At 39.8% G+C, this 19,213-nt stretch overlaps 1 protein-coding gene across 6 annotated transcripts in view; it reads left to right on the top strand.

Annotated features, from left to right (window-relative positions):
* LRRC28 (leucine rich repeat containing 28) overlaps nt 1–19,213 on the top strand; it is a 49,823-nt gene that overhangs the window by 13,372 nt on the left and 17,238 nt on the right. For 5 of the 6 annotated variants that reach the window (XM_082198742.1, XM_082198740.1, XM_082198741.1 and 2 more), the window contains one exon: nt 16,082–16,288. The exons of the other annotated variant lie outside the window; for it this stretch is intronic. In XM_082198742.1, coding sequence (XP_082054868.1) covers nt 16,082–16,288 — 207 coding nt within the window. The remainder of the gene's footprint in view (nt 1–16,081; nt 16,289–19,213) is intronic. 6 annotated transcript variants of the gene reach the window in all.

Genomic DNA, 19,213 nt, shown 5'->3' with positions numbered 1-19,213 from the left:
TGGTGCAGAGTCAGCTTGTCTAAGGACCTCTAACCAGCTCTTTATTTTCCCCAAATGCTGTCAGTTTTTCATTTGCACAGTGTGTATTAATCTTGCCCAGCCTGTGATAATCTTCCATTTCTGCTAGGAAATTGACTCTGCTGATCTGTTTTCATTGAGTGCTTTCTTTCTGTCATTACTTTGCAAGCACTTTTCAAACAGGTTTCCTTTCATGGTTGCAAAGCCTGTGAGTATTTTGGCTCATAATCCCTCTTAAGTAGCTTCTCTTTATCAAGATCATGAGTGGGATGGTTGGTATTGTGACAGCTTTTCTAAATAGCTTGATAAGTTCTATTCGCTCTATTCTAGCAAGGGGTTTGCAGTGGGCTTACAAAGTACAGTATTCCTACAGCATTAGTAAGATGAAGCTTACTCCAGTGTTAGCTACATTTCCATCAGCAAGAATGCTGATTTTGTGAAATGGTTGTAGCTGCTTTTAAAATAGCCTCCTGCTAAGTGAGATGCCATGTTAAGCACAGAGCGCTCTTAAGTTGGTGTTGCCAGGGATGCTCTCTGTGGGTTGTATCCAGTGCTCTCTGCTAGCAGACAGGTGAGTTGTGGGTTGTATCCAGTGCTCTCTGCTAGCAGACAGGTGAGTTGCAGAACAGAAGAAATAATGTAGCAGTTGTGTTAGTGGAAGCTCAGTGTGCAACAGATTACACAGTTTTTTGTGCAACAAAATTACCAGCAGCCCGCTTATGTATTCTCTTGCGCTGCAATGTTCCACTGGCACAAAACATTTTGCCAGTAGAACAAGGATACCACTAAGTGTGTTTAACTTAGCACATTTGTGCAAAACTGTTTATGAGCAGGAAGACCAACTTTGGCTTTAACTCGATGTTCTTCTGTAATTTTCTCAATAGCCCCATAACAAAGGTTGTCATATTGCAGATATAGGGGTTTGTGGTTAAGGGAATAGTAACTTGTGTAAAATCACTCAGTTAGCAGGTGCCAGAGTGGGGGTGTGAACTAGGGTATTCCTCATTCAAAGCCTACTCTCAAATACTACTGCTAGTAGTAAGAAGAAGAAGAAGAAGAAGAAGTTGTTGTTGTTGTTGTTGTTGTTGTTGTTGGGCGGCTTCCAACATATATAAAAACAAAATAAAACATTGAGCCTTAAATAGCTTCCCTATACAGGGCTGCCTTCAGGTTTCAGGATCATCCCTCCAAAAACCTATAGGCCTCTCTTTATAGTCTACCAGAAATATCCCCCAACTTTCCCCATTTTTGTCTCCTGGGCTTCTGCTCCCAACACCTTAAAAGCAAAAGGTCTTATTTTATGCTCCTTCTGCCTCTCTGTCTTCACGGTGTCATATTCCACAGTGCACTTTCTTCACCATCTCTTAATATTAGTCCCTTTGTTGGCATCTTCAGTCTCCAACCCTGAAGAGAACTACCCTCTTCCCTGCTCAGAGCCACTGTACTGTTCTATAAAATATGTTAATAGAATTGTAATGTGTGAGTGTTGTTGTTTGTAGGGCTATTGAAATATCCTTCATGATTTTAGAAATACTCTCTTTTTTGCCCCATAACCTCCCAATTCTTAGCAGTATCAGATTTGGAAGTTTAACAGATACAGTGGTACCTCAGATTACATACGCTTCAGGTTACATACGCTTCAGGTTACACACTCCGCTAACCCAGAAATAGTGCTTCAGGTTAAGAACTTTGCTTCAGGATAAGAAGAGAAATTGGGCTCCGGCGGGGCAGCGGCAGCAGGAGGCCCCATTAGCTAAAGTGGTGCTTCAGGTTAAGAACAGTTTCAGGTTAAGTACGGACCTCCGGAACGAATTAAGTACTTAACCCGAGGTACCACTGTACTGAGCAGTAGATAAAAATCAGCTATTGGTTAAGTTTTTTTAAATTATTACTTTGTAGTTATACTCTAATTAAATGCCCATGACTTACATAAGTTTTAATTAAAATGCTATTAAAGAGATGAACAGCTCTATTTAGGAGATGGACTGTGTCTTTGTTTAGAAAACACCTACCACATTTTGGCATGCTTGCAGTATAACTCTTCCCTTTGATAAATATAAAGACATTCTTGTCAGCCAGTGATTAGATCATAGGATTTGGCATCAGGCAAGCAGAGTTAATTCCAGGTCCTGCTGTTGAATCTGTGTGGCCTCTTTTTACCCATCTTTGAAGTGTTACATGAACTTTATACATTCCGCAAACTAAATCTTGAAAAATTCCAAACCATTACAAGTTCAATAGTGGAAAGGGAAATATGGTTAGCCAAAACTGAAACACTTGCATTAAATAATCTTTGTGTATTTCAGGGGAAAAGAAAAACTTTTGAGGTTATTACACAACATTTTTTCCTTCTTGGTTTCTGAATAGAGACAGTAATTACACTGGCTCATTCAAATCAACCAGAAAATTTTTGGATTCGCTCTTCACTCATACAAACCATTGGAAACCATTATTTTATTCTTTTTTTATTATTGAGTGAACTGTTTCAAGCCATCAGGGGTTATGTGAAGCAATTTTTAAAATGGATGTTGCAGGGCAATTTGTGGTTATCTCTGGCACTAATTAAATCAAATGATTCTGAGTAAGAACCTAGAATTTTGGTACCTTCAGGAATGATTCTTTTCCTGGCTTATTCTGTATTTTCTCCAATATTTTGGATGCTAATTAATTTCTGTTATCTATGTTGTTTCCTCTCCCAAATTTTCTGAGTACTGCAAAAGTAAGTCTAGGCTGCACAATCAATTCCTTGTTATCTAGATGTAGCAGGCCAACTCTTTGTGACATTTTAGTTGGTCCTAATACAGTAATAGACATTAATCTTCCTTTTGGATTTTGTTAATAAACTAACAGGTGTGTGAAACCCTTGTCTCTTGCACCACTTTATGACATATCAGCGATAAACCTATTTATCTACCAAAAAAATGTTGTGTGCAAGGCATGTCAAAAAGTATTATTAACAGTTAAGAAAGTTGGTACATATAAACTATGCTAATAATGTCTCTATGTGCACTGCTCCTATCCAGATATTTTGTGGTTTTATTAAAATATTTTCACTCAGCATGAAATTAATTTTTGAGATTTGATCTCCTGGGATATGGTGCTGGCTACTAGCTTAAATAGTATACAAATTTCAGAAAGAATAATGGGCATTTCACCGGGAGAAATAGAGTTGTTTTTTAAAATAAGTTTTTAATAAGTTTTACATAACAAATTTTAATTCAAACAAATCATCCACATCATTTAGGATTCCCCGAATCCATTGACTTCCCTCCGCGCTTCCATGGTTACTATTATCAATCTTTTCCCCAACTGCTTCCCTTCTTTTCTCTAATTTTTAAAGAAAAATAACCCTTTTTTACATAGTTTTTCATACATTACAAGCATTACTCAAATCCTGCCAAAGTTTTTAGTTGTTTACAGTGTTCTCTTAAATACATTATAAATTTTCCCCATTCCTTCTCTTTTCCTGGTTTCTGATTTTCCCAGTCAATTTTCGTCATTTTGGTGTAGTCCATCATCTTCATCAGACGTTCATCACTCGTTAGAACGAGAAATTGAGTTTTTATTCTATCCCAACTTGAGTGTACTGTATCTTACTTAGGTTTTGATGTGCGTTATGTTCATTGCCCTCAGTAGAATAACTGCATGTTACTCCTCTACATTATGAAACTGATGAGTGATGCAGCAACCTCAGAGAATTTGGGCATCCTTTGGCAACATAAAACAGGCCTTCAGCTGTATAGTCCTGCTAACTTTGCCCTGCTGATCTTGGAGCCTAAGACATGAGTAATTGTCATTAGCTGATCTATTTAATCTTTGGTTAGGTTGCTGCTTAAGATTCTTATACAACTTTGTTAGTGACCTGTGCATGCTTCCTGTGAAAAAGCTAAACAAAGGAAAAATTGATTTGTCCAATCTCCCTCCCTCCCTCCATTGTTTCTGCCCAAAATGGCTGCTGCCAACCAACAAAACACAAACAAAGACGTATGCAAACTCCAGCTGTTTGGATATCTGAACCAGTTGTCTGTGGCAAGGTTTGGGTATAATTCTTTGTGTTTGGATAACTGAGATTTTGGATAATGAGCATTCCAACAGTGGGGCCTTTGTGTATAGGTATTATTCCATTCTGACTCTCACGTTAATTACTACAGATGTTGAAATGTAGGAAAGACATGGCAACTTCAGACATAACTCTACATTCATGTCTTAATACTCCATTGCTTCAGACAATGCTCCTGTCAAGATTAGATTTTGTTAGAAGTGAAAAAAGCTTTATGCTTTCTTTATCTCATATCTTTGAAAGAATGTTCTGACAACTAGGTCTTATTAACATATACTGGTTTTATTTATAAGCACAATAAAGTTAAGTTAATTTTTTAATGTCTAACAAGATTTGGAAGTTCTTAAGTTTTTGTTTCAGAAGCATGTTGCTTATAAAACTTTCAGGTTATAGCATCTTACTGTAAGATTTAATTAAATATAGGCTTATGTTTACTCAGCAAACATTAACAGTTAATTATAGATTTACTAAGTGAAAAGCTTCATGTTTTGCCAACTTTTATGGTAAGTGAATTAATTAAGCAGAGTTGGCAATGACTTAAACTCCCAAGCCATTCTGTGGTAAAGTTGCCTTTCAAATACTATTTGTATTACTGCCTTAAGAAAATAGGACTTTGAAAGCAGTCCTGAAGCAACATACTCCAGAATTTAGCTAGGCTACTTCAGAGTAAATGCCTTTAGCCCAGTTGGTTATAATTAAGTACAGGGAACTTGAGATGAGCTGCCCATGATTGTACCCCCAAGGTCTTTATGCCTGCAAAGAGCTAGTTTGTGCGTAACTTTGAAAAGCACATTTTACATGCCGTGGGGCAAAAGGGGTCACAAACCTTTCTTGGGTGTCCTTTCCTACACGTGCAGGCTTTCAAACAGGGTGTGGACAGACTGAACCTAGTACTAAATACCATGGTTTAGTGTGATGTGAACAAGCATAGCCACCTCCCAGGCTCATGAACTCCTCTCAGAAATGACTGGAAGGAGAAGGTAGAAGCTTTTGCTCTCCTTAAACAAAATGCATGACATTATTCAAAACTTTACTCTGCACATCCTACACTGTGTCTTAGACTTATACTTTGCCTTCAACCCAAACTTAATTGTCTTACAGGCTTCCTGTAGTCAGCTTCTATGTTGAGTGTAGTCATAAAGGTGAAACTTTTTTTCCATTTTAAAATACCTATCCAGTTATCTAAAGGAGTAGGTGAATCTTTTTTTCAGAACAGTGTATTTTATAGACCTAAGAATCAGAGGATACCACTTCTAAATATAGAATCCTGTAGTTTTTTATTGCATCTAATTTTATCCTTCCTTGTACCATTAATCTTGCAAAGCATGTTAAAACTACATGTTCATCACTGTGAGCATTTATAATATAACCTGGGAATGATCATTCATTATGTCAAAATCTGTTTTGCTTAGCAATTTGCATTGGTAGTTGGGATTCACCTATGTGCTGGGGCTGAAAAGTTCTATTCCCTTCTTTCCCCCATCCCCATCAGAACTTTCCTCCTTGGTTGCCAAGAAATACAACATATGTGTTTAGTATTCATGCAGATGAAGATCCCTCTAAAATGCTTCCCAGTTGCTGTTTTTTTTCCTGTTCAAAAATTCCTCAATGCCCCACTTAGTATTTCTCAAGAGAGCTAAGTGTTAACTATGGCAGCAATGTTGTCATGAAGAAGTAGTACTTAAAATCCTTGCCCCTTTTCTTGGCTAAACTAATACATTTTACATTTGCTTTTCAAAATGTCCAACATAACAATTTTATATTCCAGTTCTATCGTTGGGTAGTTAAATTATACAGTAATCTGTAATTCTAATATGTGGTTTCGGTAGTGCGCTGCAGAATATTCCTGGGAGTGAGAAATCTTGATTACAGCCTTTAATTTTCTTCTTCTGTGTGTGCCATTGTATTTCAGTGCAGCTGCATGCACCAATAAAGATTATATGTGCCAGCCTTGGAAGGATTTTGGCTTAACAGAGAAGCTGTAAACCCAGGGGTAGCCAGCATGGTACCCTCCAGATGTTGTTGGACTTCAGCCCTCTTCAACTCCAGCCAGCATGGCCCAATGGTCAGGGAAGACAGGAGCTGTGGTCTGGCAACATCTGGAGAGCACCAAATTGTCTGATCCTGCTGCAGACCAATGATGCTGACCCTTTCTGTTTCACAATTGGCACAGGCACAGTTCCCCCCGCTTTCCTAATTTAGTAATAGGCATAAAAATATGTGCAACAGGACGGGGTTTGGTATGTCAGGCACACTTCCAGGAGTATGGTGTTAAGTGAATGGACCTGTGGGGGTTTGAGGAGAACATTGTTACATGAGCATTTAACTCTTGCCAGCCCCTTGGCAACGTTTAAAGCAATGCTGTAGTCTAAGCAAAGTAGGTTGCTTTAAACATGAGTACTTGCTTTCAAAGGGCTGTATCTAATTAGTACATTATTTTTTTATAGATTATTGCAGCCAGGAAAACACTCGAAAGGAAAAAGGATGCTTCTATGCTATTTGTCTTGAACTACCACAGAAATCGGGATGGAATGGGAACGCTTTCTTAGCTTGCTGATAGAGAACATTATGCACTTTGATTACCATGTTGAGCTAGTTGACAGTTTTGACAGTATGCAAAACACAGATTGGCATAGTTTCTAGCACATATTTCCCCCTACATTTTGTTCTGTTTTTTTCACTGATTTAAGAGATTTCTGAAATCGATGCATCCAGTGCATTGATCTTGGTTTATGTTGTAGTTCAGTATATTTTGTTTATAAAGATGTTACAAAGAAACAGTTTAATAATGACATTTGTTTAATAATAATAACAACATGTGTTATGATTGTACCACCGATCTTCTTTTTAGCAGATTTGCCAGTGAGAGTAAATCCCCACTTAGCCATGACTGGGTTGTTAGGATAAAACTGAGAAAGAGGAATAACCATGTATGCTGCCTTCATCTCCTTGGAGGAAAGAAGGGTTAATAAATGATCTGCAATGCCGTTTGGATATGATGTAGGGGATATGATGTAAGAGAATTATCTATCTGCTTCCCCCTCCCTTTACCCTGTTCAATAATTTCTGGTGTGGTCAATGAGTCTTTGAATGGAAAGTGTGTAAACCTGTTGTGTAATTCCTTTTGGTTTTAGATTTTGAGCTCACGTACACTTAGGGCAAGCACTAACAAATGTGCCTAGATTGCAGAATTAAAATGATTTGCATAGCCTATAGAAAATGCTATTAAATCTTCTAGGTTTTTTACAATAGAAACAGAAGACCATTTTCTGTCAAAACCCTGAGCTACCCGGTGTTTCAGAAGTCATCTGTTTATGGAACTGTGCTGTAAACTCTTTGCCTGATACAACTTGTGGCACCATGTTAAATCTTGCTTTTGAAAACCCCTTTTGTTAATGTCATGTTGTATTTTGTAGTGCGTAGTAAAACCTGTAATGCCACTATACACTAGCTGCAGACTTTTTTGTCGCTATAAAGTCTGAAATAGCTTAGTGTTCCATTCTTTTGTTCATAGAAAGGGGTTTGTGTGTGTGTGTTGTGATGGATATGAAAGCACATTCAGATACACTGTTTAAATTATGCTTTACCATTTTTCTTTGCTTTTGTTTCACATGTAGAATCGCCTAGCTTCAGTATGTATGGTAGAAATTATATACAAAAGAAAAGCAATTTAATTTGTTTCTGTTTCCATGTGGGAACTTAATTCAACATTGGTTATGTAATCAACTAATGTGATTTATTAATGGGTTTAGGATTAGGATTCAAGTTCTTCACTTACAGAGTTTATGTGCAAAAGGAAGAGTGCCTTGAGGGAAGTTGTTCTGATAAGTCTTATTCCCATTGTCTCCTCTAGTGTATTCCCTATTTTAATAAATAAAAATATAATGTAGATACATAAATCTGTGTTAATGCATGCCAAATCTAAACTTGAAGAAGATATTATTGCTAGTTCCAGAATAAAGTGAATATCTCTTATTTTATTTGTTTACCTTGAAAGTAGGGCTTATTCCTACCTTGATAAGTAGTTGTTCTATCAGCTAATATGTTTTTCAAGTAGTAATGAACTGCTTTTTCATAAAAGAACACTGAACTTTCCTGTAGCTCATTGTAAATAGTTTAATCTCCTCCTCAGACATTAACTTTACCCCTCATTGTGTCTTTATTCTGGGTTGGAGGATTTGAGTCTCCTGACCTTTGATGTTTCCAATGGCATATTGAGCCAAAGGCCAAAAGACCAGAGGGGAAGTTATGCAGCTATACTTAAGTTAAAAGAACATTAAGTTGTCATGGCTGCTTTGATCATTTTCTGAGAACACTGTGATAAAATTCAGATAAAGAGCCCCAGGCTGTAGCATCAAAACAATACACTGGTGGTGGTGTTTTTAATGCACTTTAACATAGTCCAAAGAAGAATCATCATCATCATCTGCCAGTGAGAATTGATTAGGAATGGCATACGTACCTAAAAATGATCAAATTGGGTGGTTCTGTATGGTGATGGTATCCTTTGTAAGTAATATTTTATATTGCTTTTATTGTTATAATTGTATTGAATTGTGTATGTATAATTGCAGATAGACACTTAAAATAGTTAGATTCAGCATGGTTTTGTTCTGTGCTTCAACTTGTAGTAAAGATAACTTGTACACCTGGAATTCTGAGTTTCCATTTGCACTGATAAGTTTAGTGCTCTTCAGCGAAAGAGACTCAGAAGGGAAGCAAGTGAGGGCATCACCATTACATCTTGTGCTTGTCCACCTGTCTTTTCCCATTATCAGGGCCATGGAATAGCAGTTGACCTGTGAGAAAACTATAAGAAAGAAATGGGAACAGCTGCCTGAATCCAATGGGCTAAGTAGGGAATGCCCCTGTCTCTGGAACAGGGATCATGCAGCTGTGTGCATAACTCTGCAAACCCATACAAATTCAGGAGACTTTCCAGTGTAATCTTAGTTGGAGGAGGTAGAGCTGTTATTTGCTGTTTCGCTCAGCATGACATATGAATGTGGATGTTTTCAGCCAAAAGAGCCATGTCAGCTAAGGAGTCCAGATCGGCAACTAGATGAGATGTCTCAGATGGTAGTTTTCACAGAGAATAGAGCTAGGTAGGTGACTTTGTGGACATGGAAAACAAATCTGGGTGGAATCTATGCACATATAAAAACTGTTCTGAAAAAGCATTTTTAAAAGCACATGGAGTTTTCCATAAGGCTCACCATCTAGTGTCACATTATATATTGCGTTTAAAACGCACTTAAAACATTTTATTTGCAGCTGTATAGCTGAGTCCTTGCTGTAATATCAAAGAAGAAGCAAAGCAAATGCAGAGGGCGGAAGAGGAGGGGAAACAGAAATGCAGGATTGGAGCAAGATCAGACAGCTGTCAACCTGCTCTATGAAGAGGCCCTTTCCTAACTAACTGAAGCTTTCAGGAAACCTGGTTTTGTCTCTAGCGTAGCACATTCCAACAATGCTTAGGAAATACAAAGCAATTGAGTTTTTAAGCAGTATTTCTGCAGCTGATGCAAGAAGCCAGCCAATGTCTTCCATTTTTCCTTTCATGCATATGATCTCACTAGTTCTATCATTGGGCTGTTGACTTTTATGTTTGGAATAGGTAAATGTAATTTACCAGTAGCCAATAGGTGACAGGGGCCCCACAGCATAGGAACTTGAGTCTTCGCTATCAATGCTCAGAATATTTGTTTCTTCTTTTAATTTTATTTAATGTATCAAAACATGCAGAAGTTAAAACACAACACTCCATGCAAGAAGCACATTTCTGTAACATAAAATGTATTTACTATGTGTTTCAATTAGTAACATAGGTCAGTATAGTAATCACAAGCACATTAATACAGCCTTCTGTTTAAACAAATTTGGGTATAGAGTAGACATGAGGATGTATAAGTACAAAAAGTTAGTAAGGGTTGATATTGCTTGGACAGTTGTTTTCCAGAATACTTGAGCATTGTAACATATCTCAGTTGTTGGAACAGCACCAGTAGTTAACTATTGCCAACTTTAAAGATCTCTAATCTAATTTAATAGGTGTTAAATGCCATTACATTGCCATTTTTATACAATTGTCTCTTAACATTGAGCTCACAGTAAACAAAGTTCAAGCTCCAAAAGAAAAGACCAGATTTCTCAAGGAATTTCCTTTTGTAAATCCTTCCCCATTTTTGTTGATAATCTTTTACATCTGCAGCATCAGTGCATATTAAAAATGCATTTTTGGAGAAAATCATTCAATCCTTTATTTAAGTATCTTCAGGTAAGGACTGTTCATGGTAGAGCCACAAGCTTTCTGTAATGGAGGAAAATGGAAACCCCATGAATTAGGAACACTGCACACACTACTATGAGAGGAGCAACCCAATGAGCTTGGTTGGACCCTGCAGAGAAGCAATAAAATGTTTAAAGCATATGGCCATGGGGTCTTGCTCTGGCAGCCATAAATGTGACCCCCCCCCCGCAAAAAAAGCCTGCCTTCTTTGTTTTCTTAGGACTTGCCTGTTTGATTGTCAGGTTTTGCTGGTTATTTTTCCAGCAGATCCAGGTATCCATTACTCTAGTAGCAGTCAGGGGAGGGGAAGTCAGGAGGACATTTTAGTTGCCAGGCTGCTGCTGCTCCTCTAGTGCTCTAGGAATAAAGCTGTTGGCAAGCCCCCAACACTTATGGGGCGTTGTGGGAAACCCCATGCCCACCATCATGCAGATATAAGAGATTAATAACAAGGGTTGACTCCCTGTCTTTTAGCCATCATAAGGATGCAATAGTAGACTGCATTTTGACAACTTCACAGAGGAATGGGATTGCCATCTTTTTTCCCCCAGGGCCACTGCACTCCTGAAATCTACATGTCAGATGGGAGTAACAGGTGCGGCGTTCCCCATCACTTCCTTGAGCTATGTATAGCTTCACCTGTTTACATTTCTGTCGTGTCAAGTATCTTCCAAAAGTACAAGAGCTCTAGGAGAAAAACAGTAGCAGGGATGGCCAATGGGCAGAAGATTTGTCCCTGGCCACTGTAGCTGCAGTAGAATGTGCTTGTCATTTGTCTACCGTGGAGGCAAGTGTGGAGAACATCTTTTCTTATGGGTCTGTTGGTGGCTTCTGTGGAGAAGAGGGACATAAGGATTGCGAGGCATGATGGTCAGACATTGCAACAGACATTGTATGTGACTGGGTCCCCATTGAGAAAGAGTTATTGAGAGAAGGCGTTTCTACCAGATGCTCTTCATTCTGTGTGCTACATCCAGTGGAGCTGATGGCAGTGTTTGGGGATGTATCTCTTTAGGGGATGGTGTTGAAATTAAAAGTATAAAACTTTTTTACACGGTTAACCGTCATCCTGTGCCTTGCCTCAGTGCTAGGAAGAAGATATAATAATAGAATTAAAGGTAAAGGTACCCCTGACCATTAGGTACAGTCGCAGATGACTGGGCTTGCAGACGTCATCTCGTTTTATAATAATAGAATAACATACAATAATATTGTGAGCTTTTTAATTACAGGGCTGGTGCCATGCTATTTTTATTGTAATTATTTGTATGATGTTTATGTACATCTAGATATAGTTTTACTTTTATCAATGTTTAATTGTTTTTTAATGATGGTCCCCCCTATGTTTTGGCTGTTCTTATTTTTATTTGTAAGCTAACTTGAGTCCCTGCCAGGGAAGCAGATGAGGTATAAATAAATACATTATCATCATACAGCCGTACCTTGGTTTTCAAAAACCTTGGGAGTCAAACATTTTGGCTTCCAGACAATCAAAAACCGGAAGTGACTTCCACAGCTTCCGATTGGCTGCAGGAGCTTCCTGCAGCTAATCGGAAGCCGCACCTTGGTTCTCAAACGTTTTGGAAGTCAAACGGACTTCCGGAATGGATTCTGTTTGACTTCCAAGGTACCACTGTACCGTGCTGCTTTTTTTACTTTGAAGGTGGCCAGAATCTTTACTGCATAGTTAACGGCTTCTGGGACCTCTCATCAACTCCAGGAGGAGAGTGTGCTTTTAATTATTTGTACCACCTATTTTCCAGTTATAATGTCTAGGCTCTCTGTCTAGGCTCTGCTGCTTCCAGCTCCGCCCATTTTTTGCCCCTTGCCTAGCAGAGTTTCACTAGCGCAATACAGTGTCAATCCACTATGCCCCAGTAACATTTTGTTCCACCAGCACAAGGGGATTTTAGTAGAAATCCAGTCCTCACCCACCTAATGTAATCTGAAGTAGGGATCACACTGTTTGTTTAGATATATCTGTTTTTAACGCAAAGGATAAGAAGAAGATGGGATTTTCAGATACGAATGCTTGCTGGAGAGGCAGTGGTGATGAGAAATAGATCTGTCTCGCCCTAAGATATGAAAAATACCTTGGCCTCTGCTGCTCCTGGGTTCCTGCCAGTTTGCCAACTGTAGCTTTGAAGGATTTGGACCTGGCGGTCTTCACAAGACTATTTTTAGTGGCAGAGGAGAGGCTGTATCTCAAAATAGCTGGGCCTTTTACTTGCCAGTCAGCGGTTTTAGGCATTGTGTAGGAAGCTTTCTTCCTTCCACTGGCTATGCTCTATGTAAAAACAAGCCCATTCTGCTATGCTTTTTGTTGTCACAGCCAAACGAGAGTGGCTGAGCTTCAGCAAATCAGTTTGGGGGGGGGCATAACATAGCTAGCATATAGCTGAAATCTTAGGACCTGTGAATGCAGAATAAAAATGTATGGGCTTTCTCCCACACATTTGCATAGCTTGGGGGCGCTGTGCTTGCCCACCCTTTTCTTGTCTGTGCGGCATCAGCTGATGTGACTGTGTATGTCTCCCCTTTGCCCCCGTTTCTTCATGGCTTCCCCACCCTCCTTCAAAATATTTCCATGCCTAGTTAGCTGTAGGCCCTGTTCCTCCTTTCTTCTCTTTTCATTTCCTTGCTACTGTGTTTTACCTGCCCTCAGTCATACCATCTTGACTCTACCTTGGCTATTCTTTGCAAAGCTCAACCAACTTTCTCATAGCCTAGCTGCCAAGTCTTGATAGCCTGCAACATCGCCTTTCCCTATGACATCCATTTCGTAAAGGAATTTCTGAAGCAGTCAAGCTCTGTCTGTTGTCACTATTGTTTGTCGGTTTCTATTTGGACTTTATAGAGAAGGAATTCAAACTTTCAATTAACCTTCTTAGGCTCAAAAACCTGTTTTTGCTATTTTACAGGTTTTTGGGGTTGGGGGGAGTAATTTTCAAAAAAATAGTTTACAAGAGATTCTGCAAAATACAGTGTTATCAAGCAGGTTGTGGTGACAAACACACACAGTTCATTTACAGTTATAGACCACAGTTGAATAAATACAGACATAAAATAAAATCAAAATAAATAAACCACAGGTATGTGAATGCATGGAAGGTAGCGACCAGAACTATTTATAACATAGACATAATGGTTAAACATGACAAGATTACAAAACATGAACCTTATTATGCCAAGGAAAAGTAATTAAAGTATTTAAATGCCCGGGTCACTATTTCAGCCATATTTGTTCATAGTTTTTATTATAAAGTTGAGAAATTGTGTCACCTTTCAGGGTCCTTCTGCTCCTACTTCCTCTCTCATACCCACCTCCAAGTGTTAAGAGTAACATTGTCTATAGACGTAAAGGTGATGGAGGAGTGGACTCAGAGATCCGCCTTCCCACTCAGTAAACTGAGTGGGAGTTCCACATCTTGGCCTCTCTGCCTTTCCCCCCAGTTCTCCCATACCTCATAATATGTCTGCCCAGTCTTCTCACCTGGTTCTAGTTCAGTTCTCTGTGTTTCTGGCAGTGTTCTAGTTGTACATTTTGAGATTCATTGTGACAGGCCCCATGGCCACACCCTGAGGAGAGTCCAAAAATGCAGGCAGCTGTGCTGATCCATTATGTTATTTATTTACTTACACATGCATGAACTTCACCAAAGGGCATCAGTGCATAGCATAATACCCAATTCATCAAGATAAGTAGGAATGCAATCCTGTATATCATTTCCTGGAAGTATGTTCCATTGAACTAAGCGGTGCTCACTTTTGATTGCTTGGGTTTAACTTGTAAAATACATTGAGCTTTAAGGAAATATCTTTTACCAATTGAAGTTTGACCTTTAACTTTTTAATTAGAAATACAATCTGACGACAAAAAACTTTCACTATCAAAACTGCCGGTAGGAAGTAGGAACCCATCAGAGGGGAGAAGTATCCAAACTCTGCTTCATTTATCTGACTTCCCGTATGCTAATCTGTCATGAGCAATGTAAAAATGTGAAACCTCGTTATCAGCTCAGGGCTCATCCATACTGTCATTTAATGTGGACAGTAAGCTTCCTGTACCTCCTTTAATTATCAGTTGTCCACATGACATTCACTGCCTTCCCACACTTTCAATCTGGATTCTCATTTTCGGATTATCGCTGGTATGAAAAGATCTGGACTGAGGGAGAGGAAAGTGTGGGAAGGCATTGATTTGGAGGAGAATGTCCTATGGACAACGGAGAATTAATGGAGCTACAGGAATCTTATTATCCACGTTAAATGACAGCATGGATGAGCCCTCAGTCACTTGTCGGAGCAAAGAGGCTCCATCAGTTACCCTGGTCCTCCAGCAAATGCCATCATCACTCTGGAAAAGCCCCCTGAGCTGCGCCCCAGTACACCACTGGTTGCAGATAAGAATCCAACCCGTGTCTGCTGGTTGTTAGCTCACCACTTCATCACCCGGCTTCTTCCTCCCTCAAGTAGTGCTTTCTCTACCTTTGGATTGTCACATCACAATTTGTCTTTACTTTTGTGTCAGTATCTTGAGGGAGGTGCAAAATTTGTATGCCGTTAAAAGCAAAAGGTCAGAAGAGCCCTGCTGGATCAGGCATGGGGCCCATCTTAACCCAGCATCCTATTTTCACGGCAGCCAAGCAGATTCCTATGGGAATGTCCCCCCATTTCGTATAGCAATTCTGTGGTTAGGTTTTTTGTGTGCATTGGAATCTTTCTTCCTGCCCTACCGTGGTCAGTGGAAGCAATCTTACTTTAATCAAGATGTGATGATTGCAGTTTTCATTGCAAGGTTTGCAGAAAACCCATGAGAATTTACAAGAACATTTTCATATCGATTTGTGAGCCTTTCCCCCATTTAGGGAAAGTAGCTTCTCCTTGCACCTATCAGTTTCTCCATTGTGTCTAATGGAGCTTTAAATTAACATAGTTGCATGTGTACTTGTTGGAGCCAGCCATCATAAAAAGGAGTTAGCACAGCTTTGGGAACAGAGTCTTCTAGAGGATATGGCAAAGGAAGTATCTAAGTTGCAAAGGAATCTCTTAAGTGCAGTACTACCATGTGTGTAATCCTAAACCATCTCGAGAGCCAGTGTGGTGTAGTGGTTAAGAGCGATAGACCCGTAATCGGGGGAACCGGGTTCGCGTCTCCGCTCCTCCGCATGCAGCTGCTGGGTGACCTTGGGCCAGTCACACTTCTCTGAAGTCTCTCAGCCCCACTCACCTCACAGAGTGTTTGTTGTGGGGGAGGAAGGGAAAGGAGAATGTTAGCCGCTTTGAGACTCCTTTGGGTAGTGATAAAGCGGGATACCAAATCCAAACTCTTCTTCTTCTTCTTCTTCCAGTAACCTGATTGATGGTATGTCATAAATAAGAGAGTTTAGCAGATGCTGTGAAATTGTTCAGAGCCTGCCATAGTCTTCATAGTGTAGGTTAGTCCTGTACAAGTTGCGACCCAGCTAGTTGGAGAAAACCTGTATGGTGTTCACTTGTATTTTGGGTAGCCATAACAAGCCTTGGGAATGGTGCTGTGTGACAGTGGATGCTGCAATGTGACAGTGACAGTGACAGTGGATGCTGCAATGTGTAAAATACATAGGCTCTTTTCTCCTTTTGAATAGCACTCCTGTTAAGCTGCTCTATAAATATTGTGGCCTACAATGCAATAAAATTTGATTATTTTTTTATTATTATTTTTTTGTGTGTAGAGGTTGGAGACCTTAGGGAGCTGCAGACACTGGACATCTCAACGAATCATTTGATAACTTTGCCTGAAAAGCTGCACATGTGCCTCTCTCTTCAGTATCTAACTGCTGACCGGAACCATCTGTGGTATGTCCCTCGCCATCTCTGCCAACTTCCTAATCTTAATGAATTGTCAATGGCTGGAAACCGCCTTGCGTTCTTACCACTTGGTGAGTGATTCTCTCTTTCTCTCCCGCCCACCTCATTAAGCTGTGGAATTTGCTTCCACAAGATCTAGTGATGGCCACCAACCTAGATGGCTTTCACAAGGGGTTAAACAAATTCACGAAGGATAAGGCTGTCAATGGCTACTAGCCATAATTGCTATGTTCTTCCACCACTGTCGGGGGGACGCGGGTGGCGCTGTGGTCTAAACCACTGAGCCTAAGGCTTGCCGATTGGAAGGTTGGCGGTTCAAATCCCTGCGACGGGGTGAGCTCCCATTGCTCGGTCCCAGCTCCTGCCAAACTAGCAGTTCGAAAGCACTTCAAAGTGCAAGTAGATAAATAGGTACCGCTCCAGTGGGAAGGTAAACGGCGTTTCCATGTGCTGCGCTAGTTTCGCCAGAAGTGGCTTAGTCATGCTGGCCACATGACCCGGAAAAACTGTCTGCTCCCTCGGCCAGTAAAGCGAGATGAGCGCTGCAACCCGAGAGTCATCTGTGACTGGACTTAACTGTCAGGGGTCCTTTACCTTTACCTTTTTACTACCACTGTCTGAAGCAGTGTGCTTCTGAATTCCAGTTGCTGGAAACCTGCTGTACTCGGGTTCTGTTTTCAGGCTTCCCATAGGCATCTGGTGGGCCACTGTGAGAACTGGATGCTGTGCTAAATGGGCCGCTGATCTGTTCCAGCAGGCTCCTGTTATGGTATCTTTCTGTCTTAAAACTAAATTATGTAAATAACATTACATAACAGTACATACAGTAATAGATTAATATTGTGATAAAGGAAAATCAGAAAAAAACAGGGAAAGATAAATACATCCCCTAAGTTGTACACTAATTATTTATCATACCAGGTTAAAATTCCCATTCTTTTGTATTCAAAACTCCAAGGGTATCTGATGCATAATTGACCGTAGGCCTTCAAGCTGAGCTTTGATGAACTGTTGGCTTAGCCAAAGTTAATAGTTCCCATCCAGTCTTCACTGGGTTATTTTACTTTCTTAGGGGTGATTTGTGAAGTGAGGTTAAGAAATACAACTATTTTTGTTGTTGTTACTATTAAATATACAAAATGAGGAGATATACCTTATTATTTAATCAACTGGCCAGGAATGCCACTTTTTCACTCTAGGATAACATCATTGTTCCAATATTTACTTCTAAATCCCTGTTTGCAACAACATTAATCTATAGTGTTCCAACTCAAGTCCTCTTGCGTAGTTGAGGTGACTGAAACTTAATTGTTGTTGTGATTGAAATTGTTTTCTTTCCATGGAAAACAGGAGTATGATTTTGTACCTGTTAAAAAACCACACAAGTATTGCAGTGACAGAGGCATCATTAAGATGTCCTTTAAAAATCCTGTCCTGGAAAGCCCCATTTTTGAATTTTTGAATGACTACTGAAGCCTTGAGCTTTCTCTGAAGAGACTACTTATGTCAGAAAATAATTACAGACTGTGGCCTTAGGTTTAAGGGATATGCATATGTAAAATGCTGTCTAGTCTGGTGAATGAAGTTTATGAAAGCCTTCCTTTTTTGCTGCTTTGTAGGAGAGATTTCTTTACAGAGGGCTTTAGCCATAGTTTGGTTTAAATGGTCACAGATACACACACAAGTTGTCTTAGTGCATGTTTGCCGTCCTAGATTTCATGTTCCACAGGCTGGTTGCAATTATGTCTACTGAATACATTAGAAAAACAAACCCACATACTAACAAGGAAAAAAAAATGCTATAAAATTAGGTTTAGTGGTTTCTGGATTTGTAATAATGTTCTGATTGAGTTGAATAAATGAATTCATCTATTTAGACTGGCAAAATTATACGTTACAACCACTCCATTTATTAGTTTAACTGTTGATAGCATCTCTTGATATATAGAAATGTCTTTAGAAATAGCTATATAATGAGTCTGTATTTGACAAGCCTGTTTTAATTCTGAATAGACCTTTGCATGTTAATGTACCCATGTTGAAAATACATCAGCTGGTAATAAACTGGAGGCAGGTGGTAAATGAAGGCAGTTTGAGAGTAAGATATATGCCCACGGTATGTGTAGTTGTCATACTTTCTTCATCTGGTAAACAACTTTTCTTTGTTTGAACAGAGATGGCAGTGGGACGAGAGAGACAGAATGTGGGTCTATGCATATACACTGTGGGATGTGAAGCCACTTTCAACACCTTTAAAAACAGTTTTTGGTCTTCAGCCATAGTTGGTGCCCGACAGTATTTGGCAGATACCAGAAACTGTAATTTAACGTAACATGCAAACTGGATAAAACTATACATGCTACTCAATAGACCCACTTGCTCTCCCCCAATCCTTTCTTCAGCCCACTGGGGAGGAAACAAAGCAGAGGCTGCCTTCCCGTTTTCCTCCAATAAACTCTGATTGTAAGCCAAAGGGGTGGGGGAAATGGTTTACCATTATTGTTTGTTAGGGAACAAACCGTAAGTGCCAGTTCACATGTACAGTGGTACCTTGGGTTACATACACTTCAGGTTACAGACTCCGCTAACCCAGAAATAGTACCTCGGGTTAAGAACTTTGCTTCAGGATGAAAACAGAAATCGTGCTCCGGCGGCGCAGCAGCAGCAGGAGGCCCCATTAGCTAAAGTGGACCCCAAGGTTAAGAACAGTTTCAGTTTAAGAATGGACCTGCGGAACGAATTAAGTACTTAACCCGAGGTACCACTGTAATGGTCAGCCAGCTCTGGTTTCTTTCCTTCCCAACCTATAGAAGAAAGAAGTGGGGAGGAGTACTTCAGGGACTTATCATGCACTAACACATTGCTCATTTGTTTTAAACCATAGTTTAGCTTAAACCGTGGTTCAAAGCGTCGTGTGGACAAGGCCATTGTCTGAGAAAACATTAAGCACTTAACCATTTTAGATCCCATCCATGGGAGGTGAGCTGGAGAGGAGG

Source organism: Podarcis vaucheri (genome assembly GCF_965113315.1).
Source record: "Podarcis vaucheri genome assembly, chromosome: 14".
NCBI classification, from domain to species: Eukaryota; Metazoa; Chordata; class Lepidosauria; order Squamata; family Lacertidae; genus Podarcis; species Podarcis vaucheri.
This window is presented reverse-complemented; position numbering and strand designations above follow the sequence as displayed.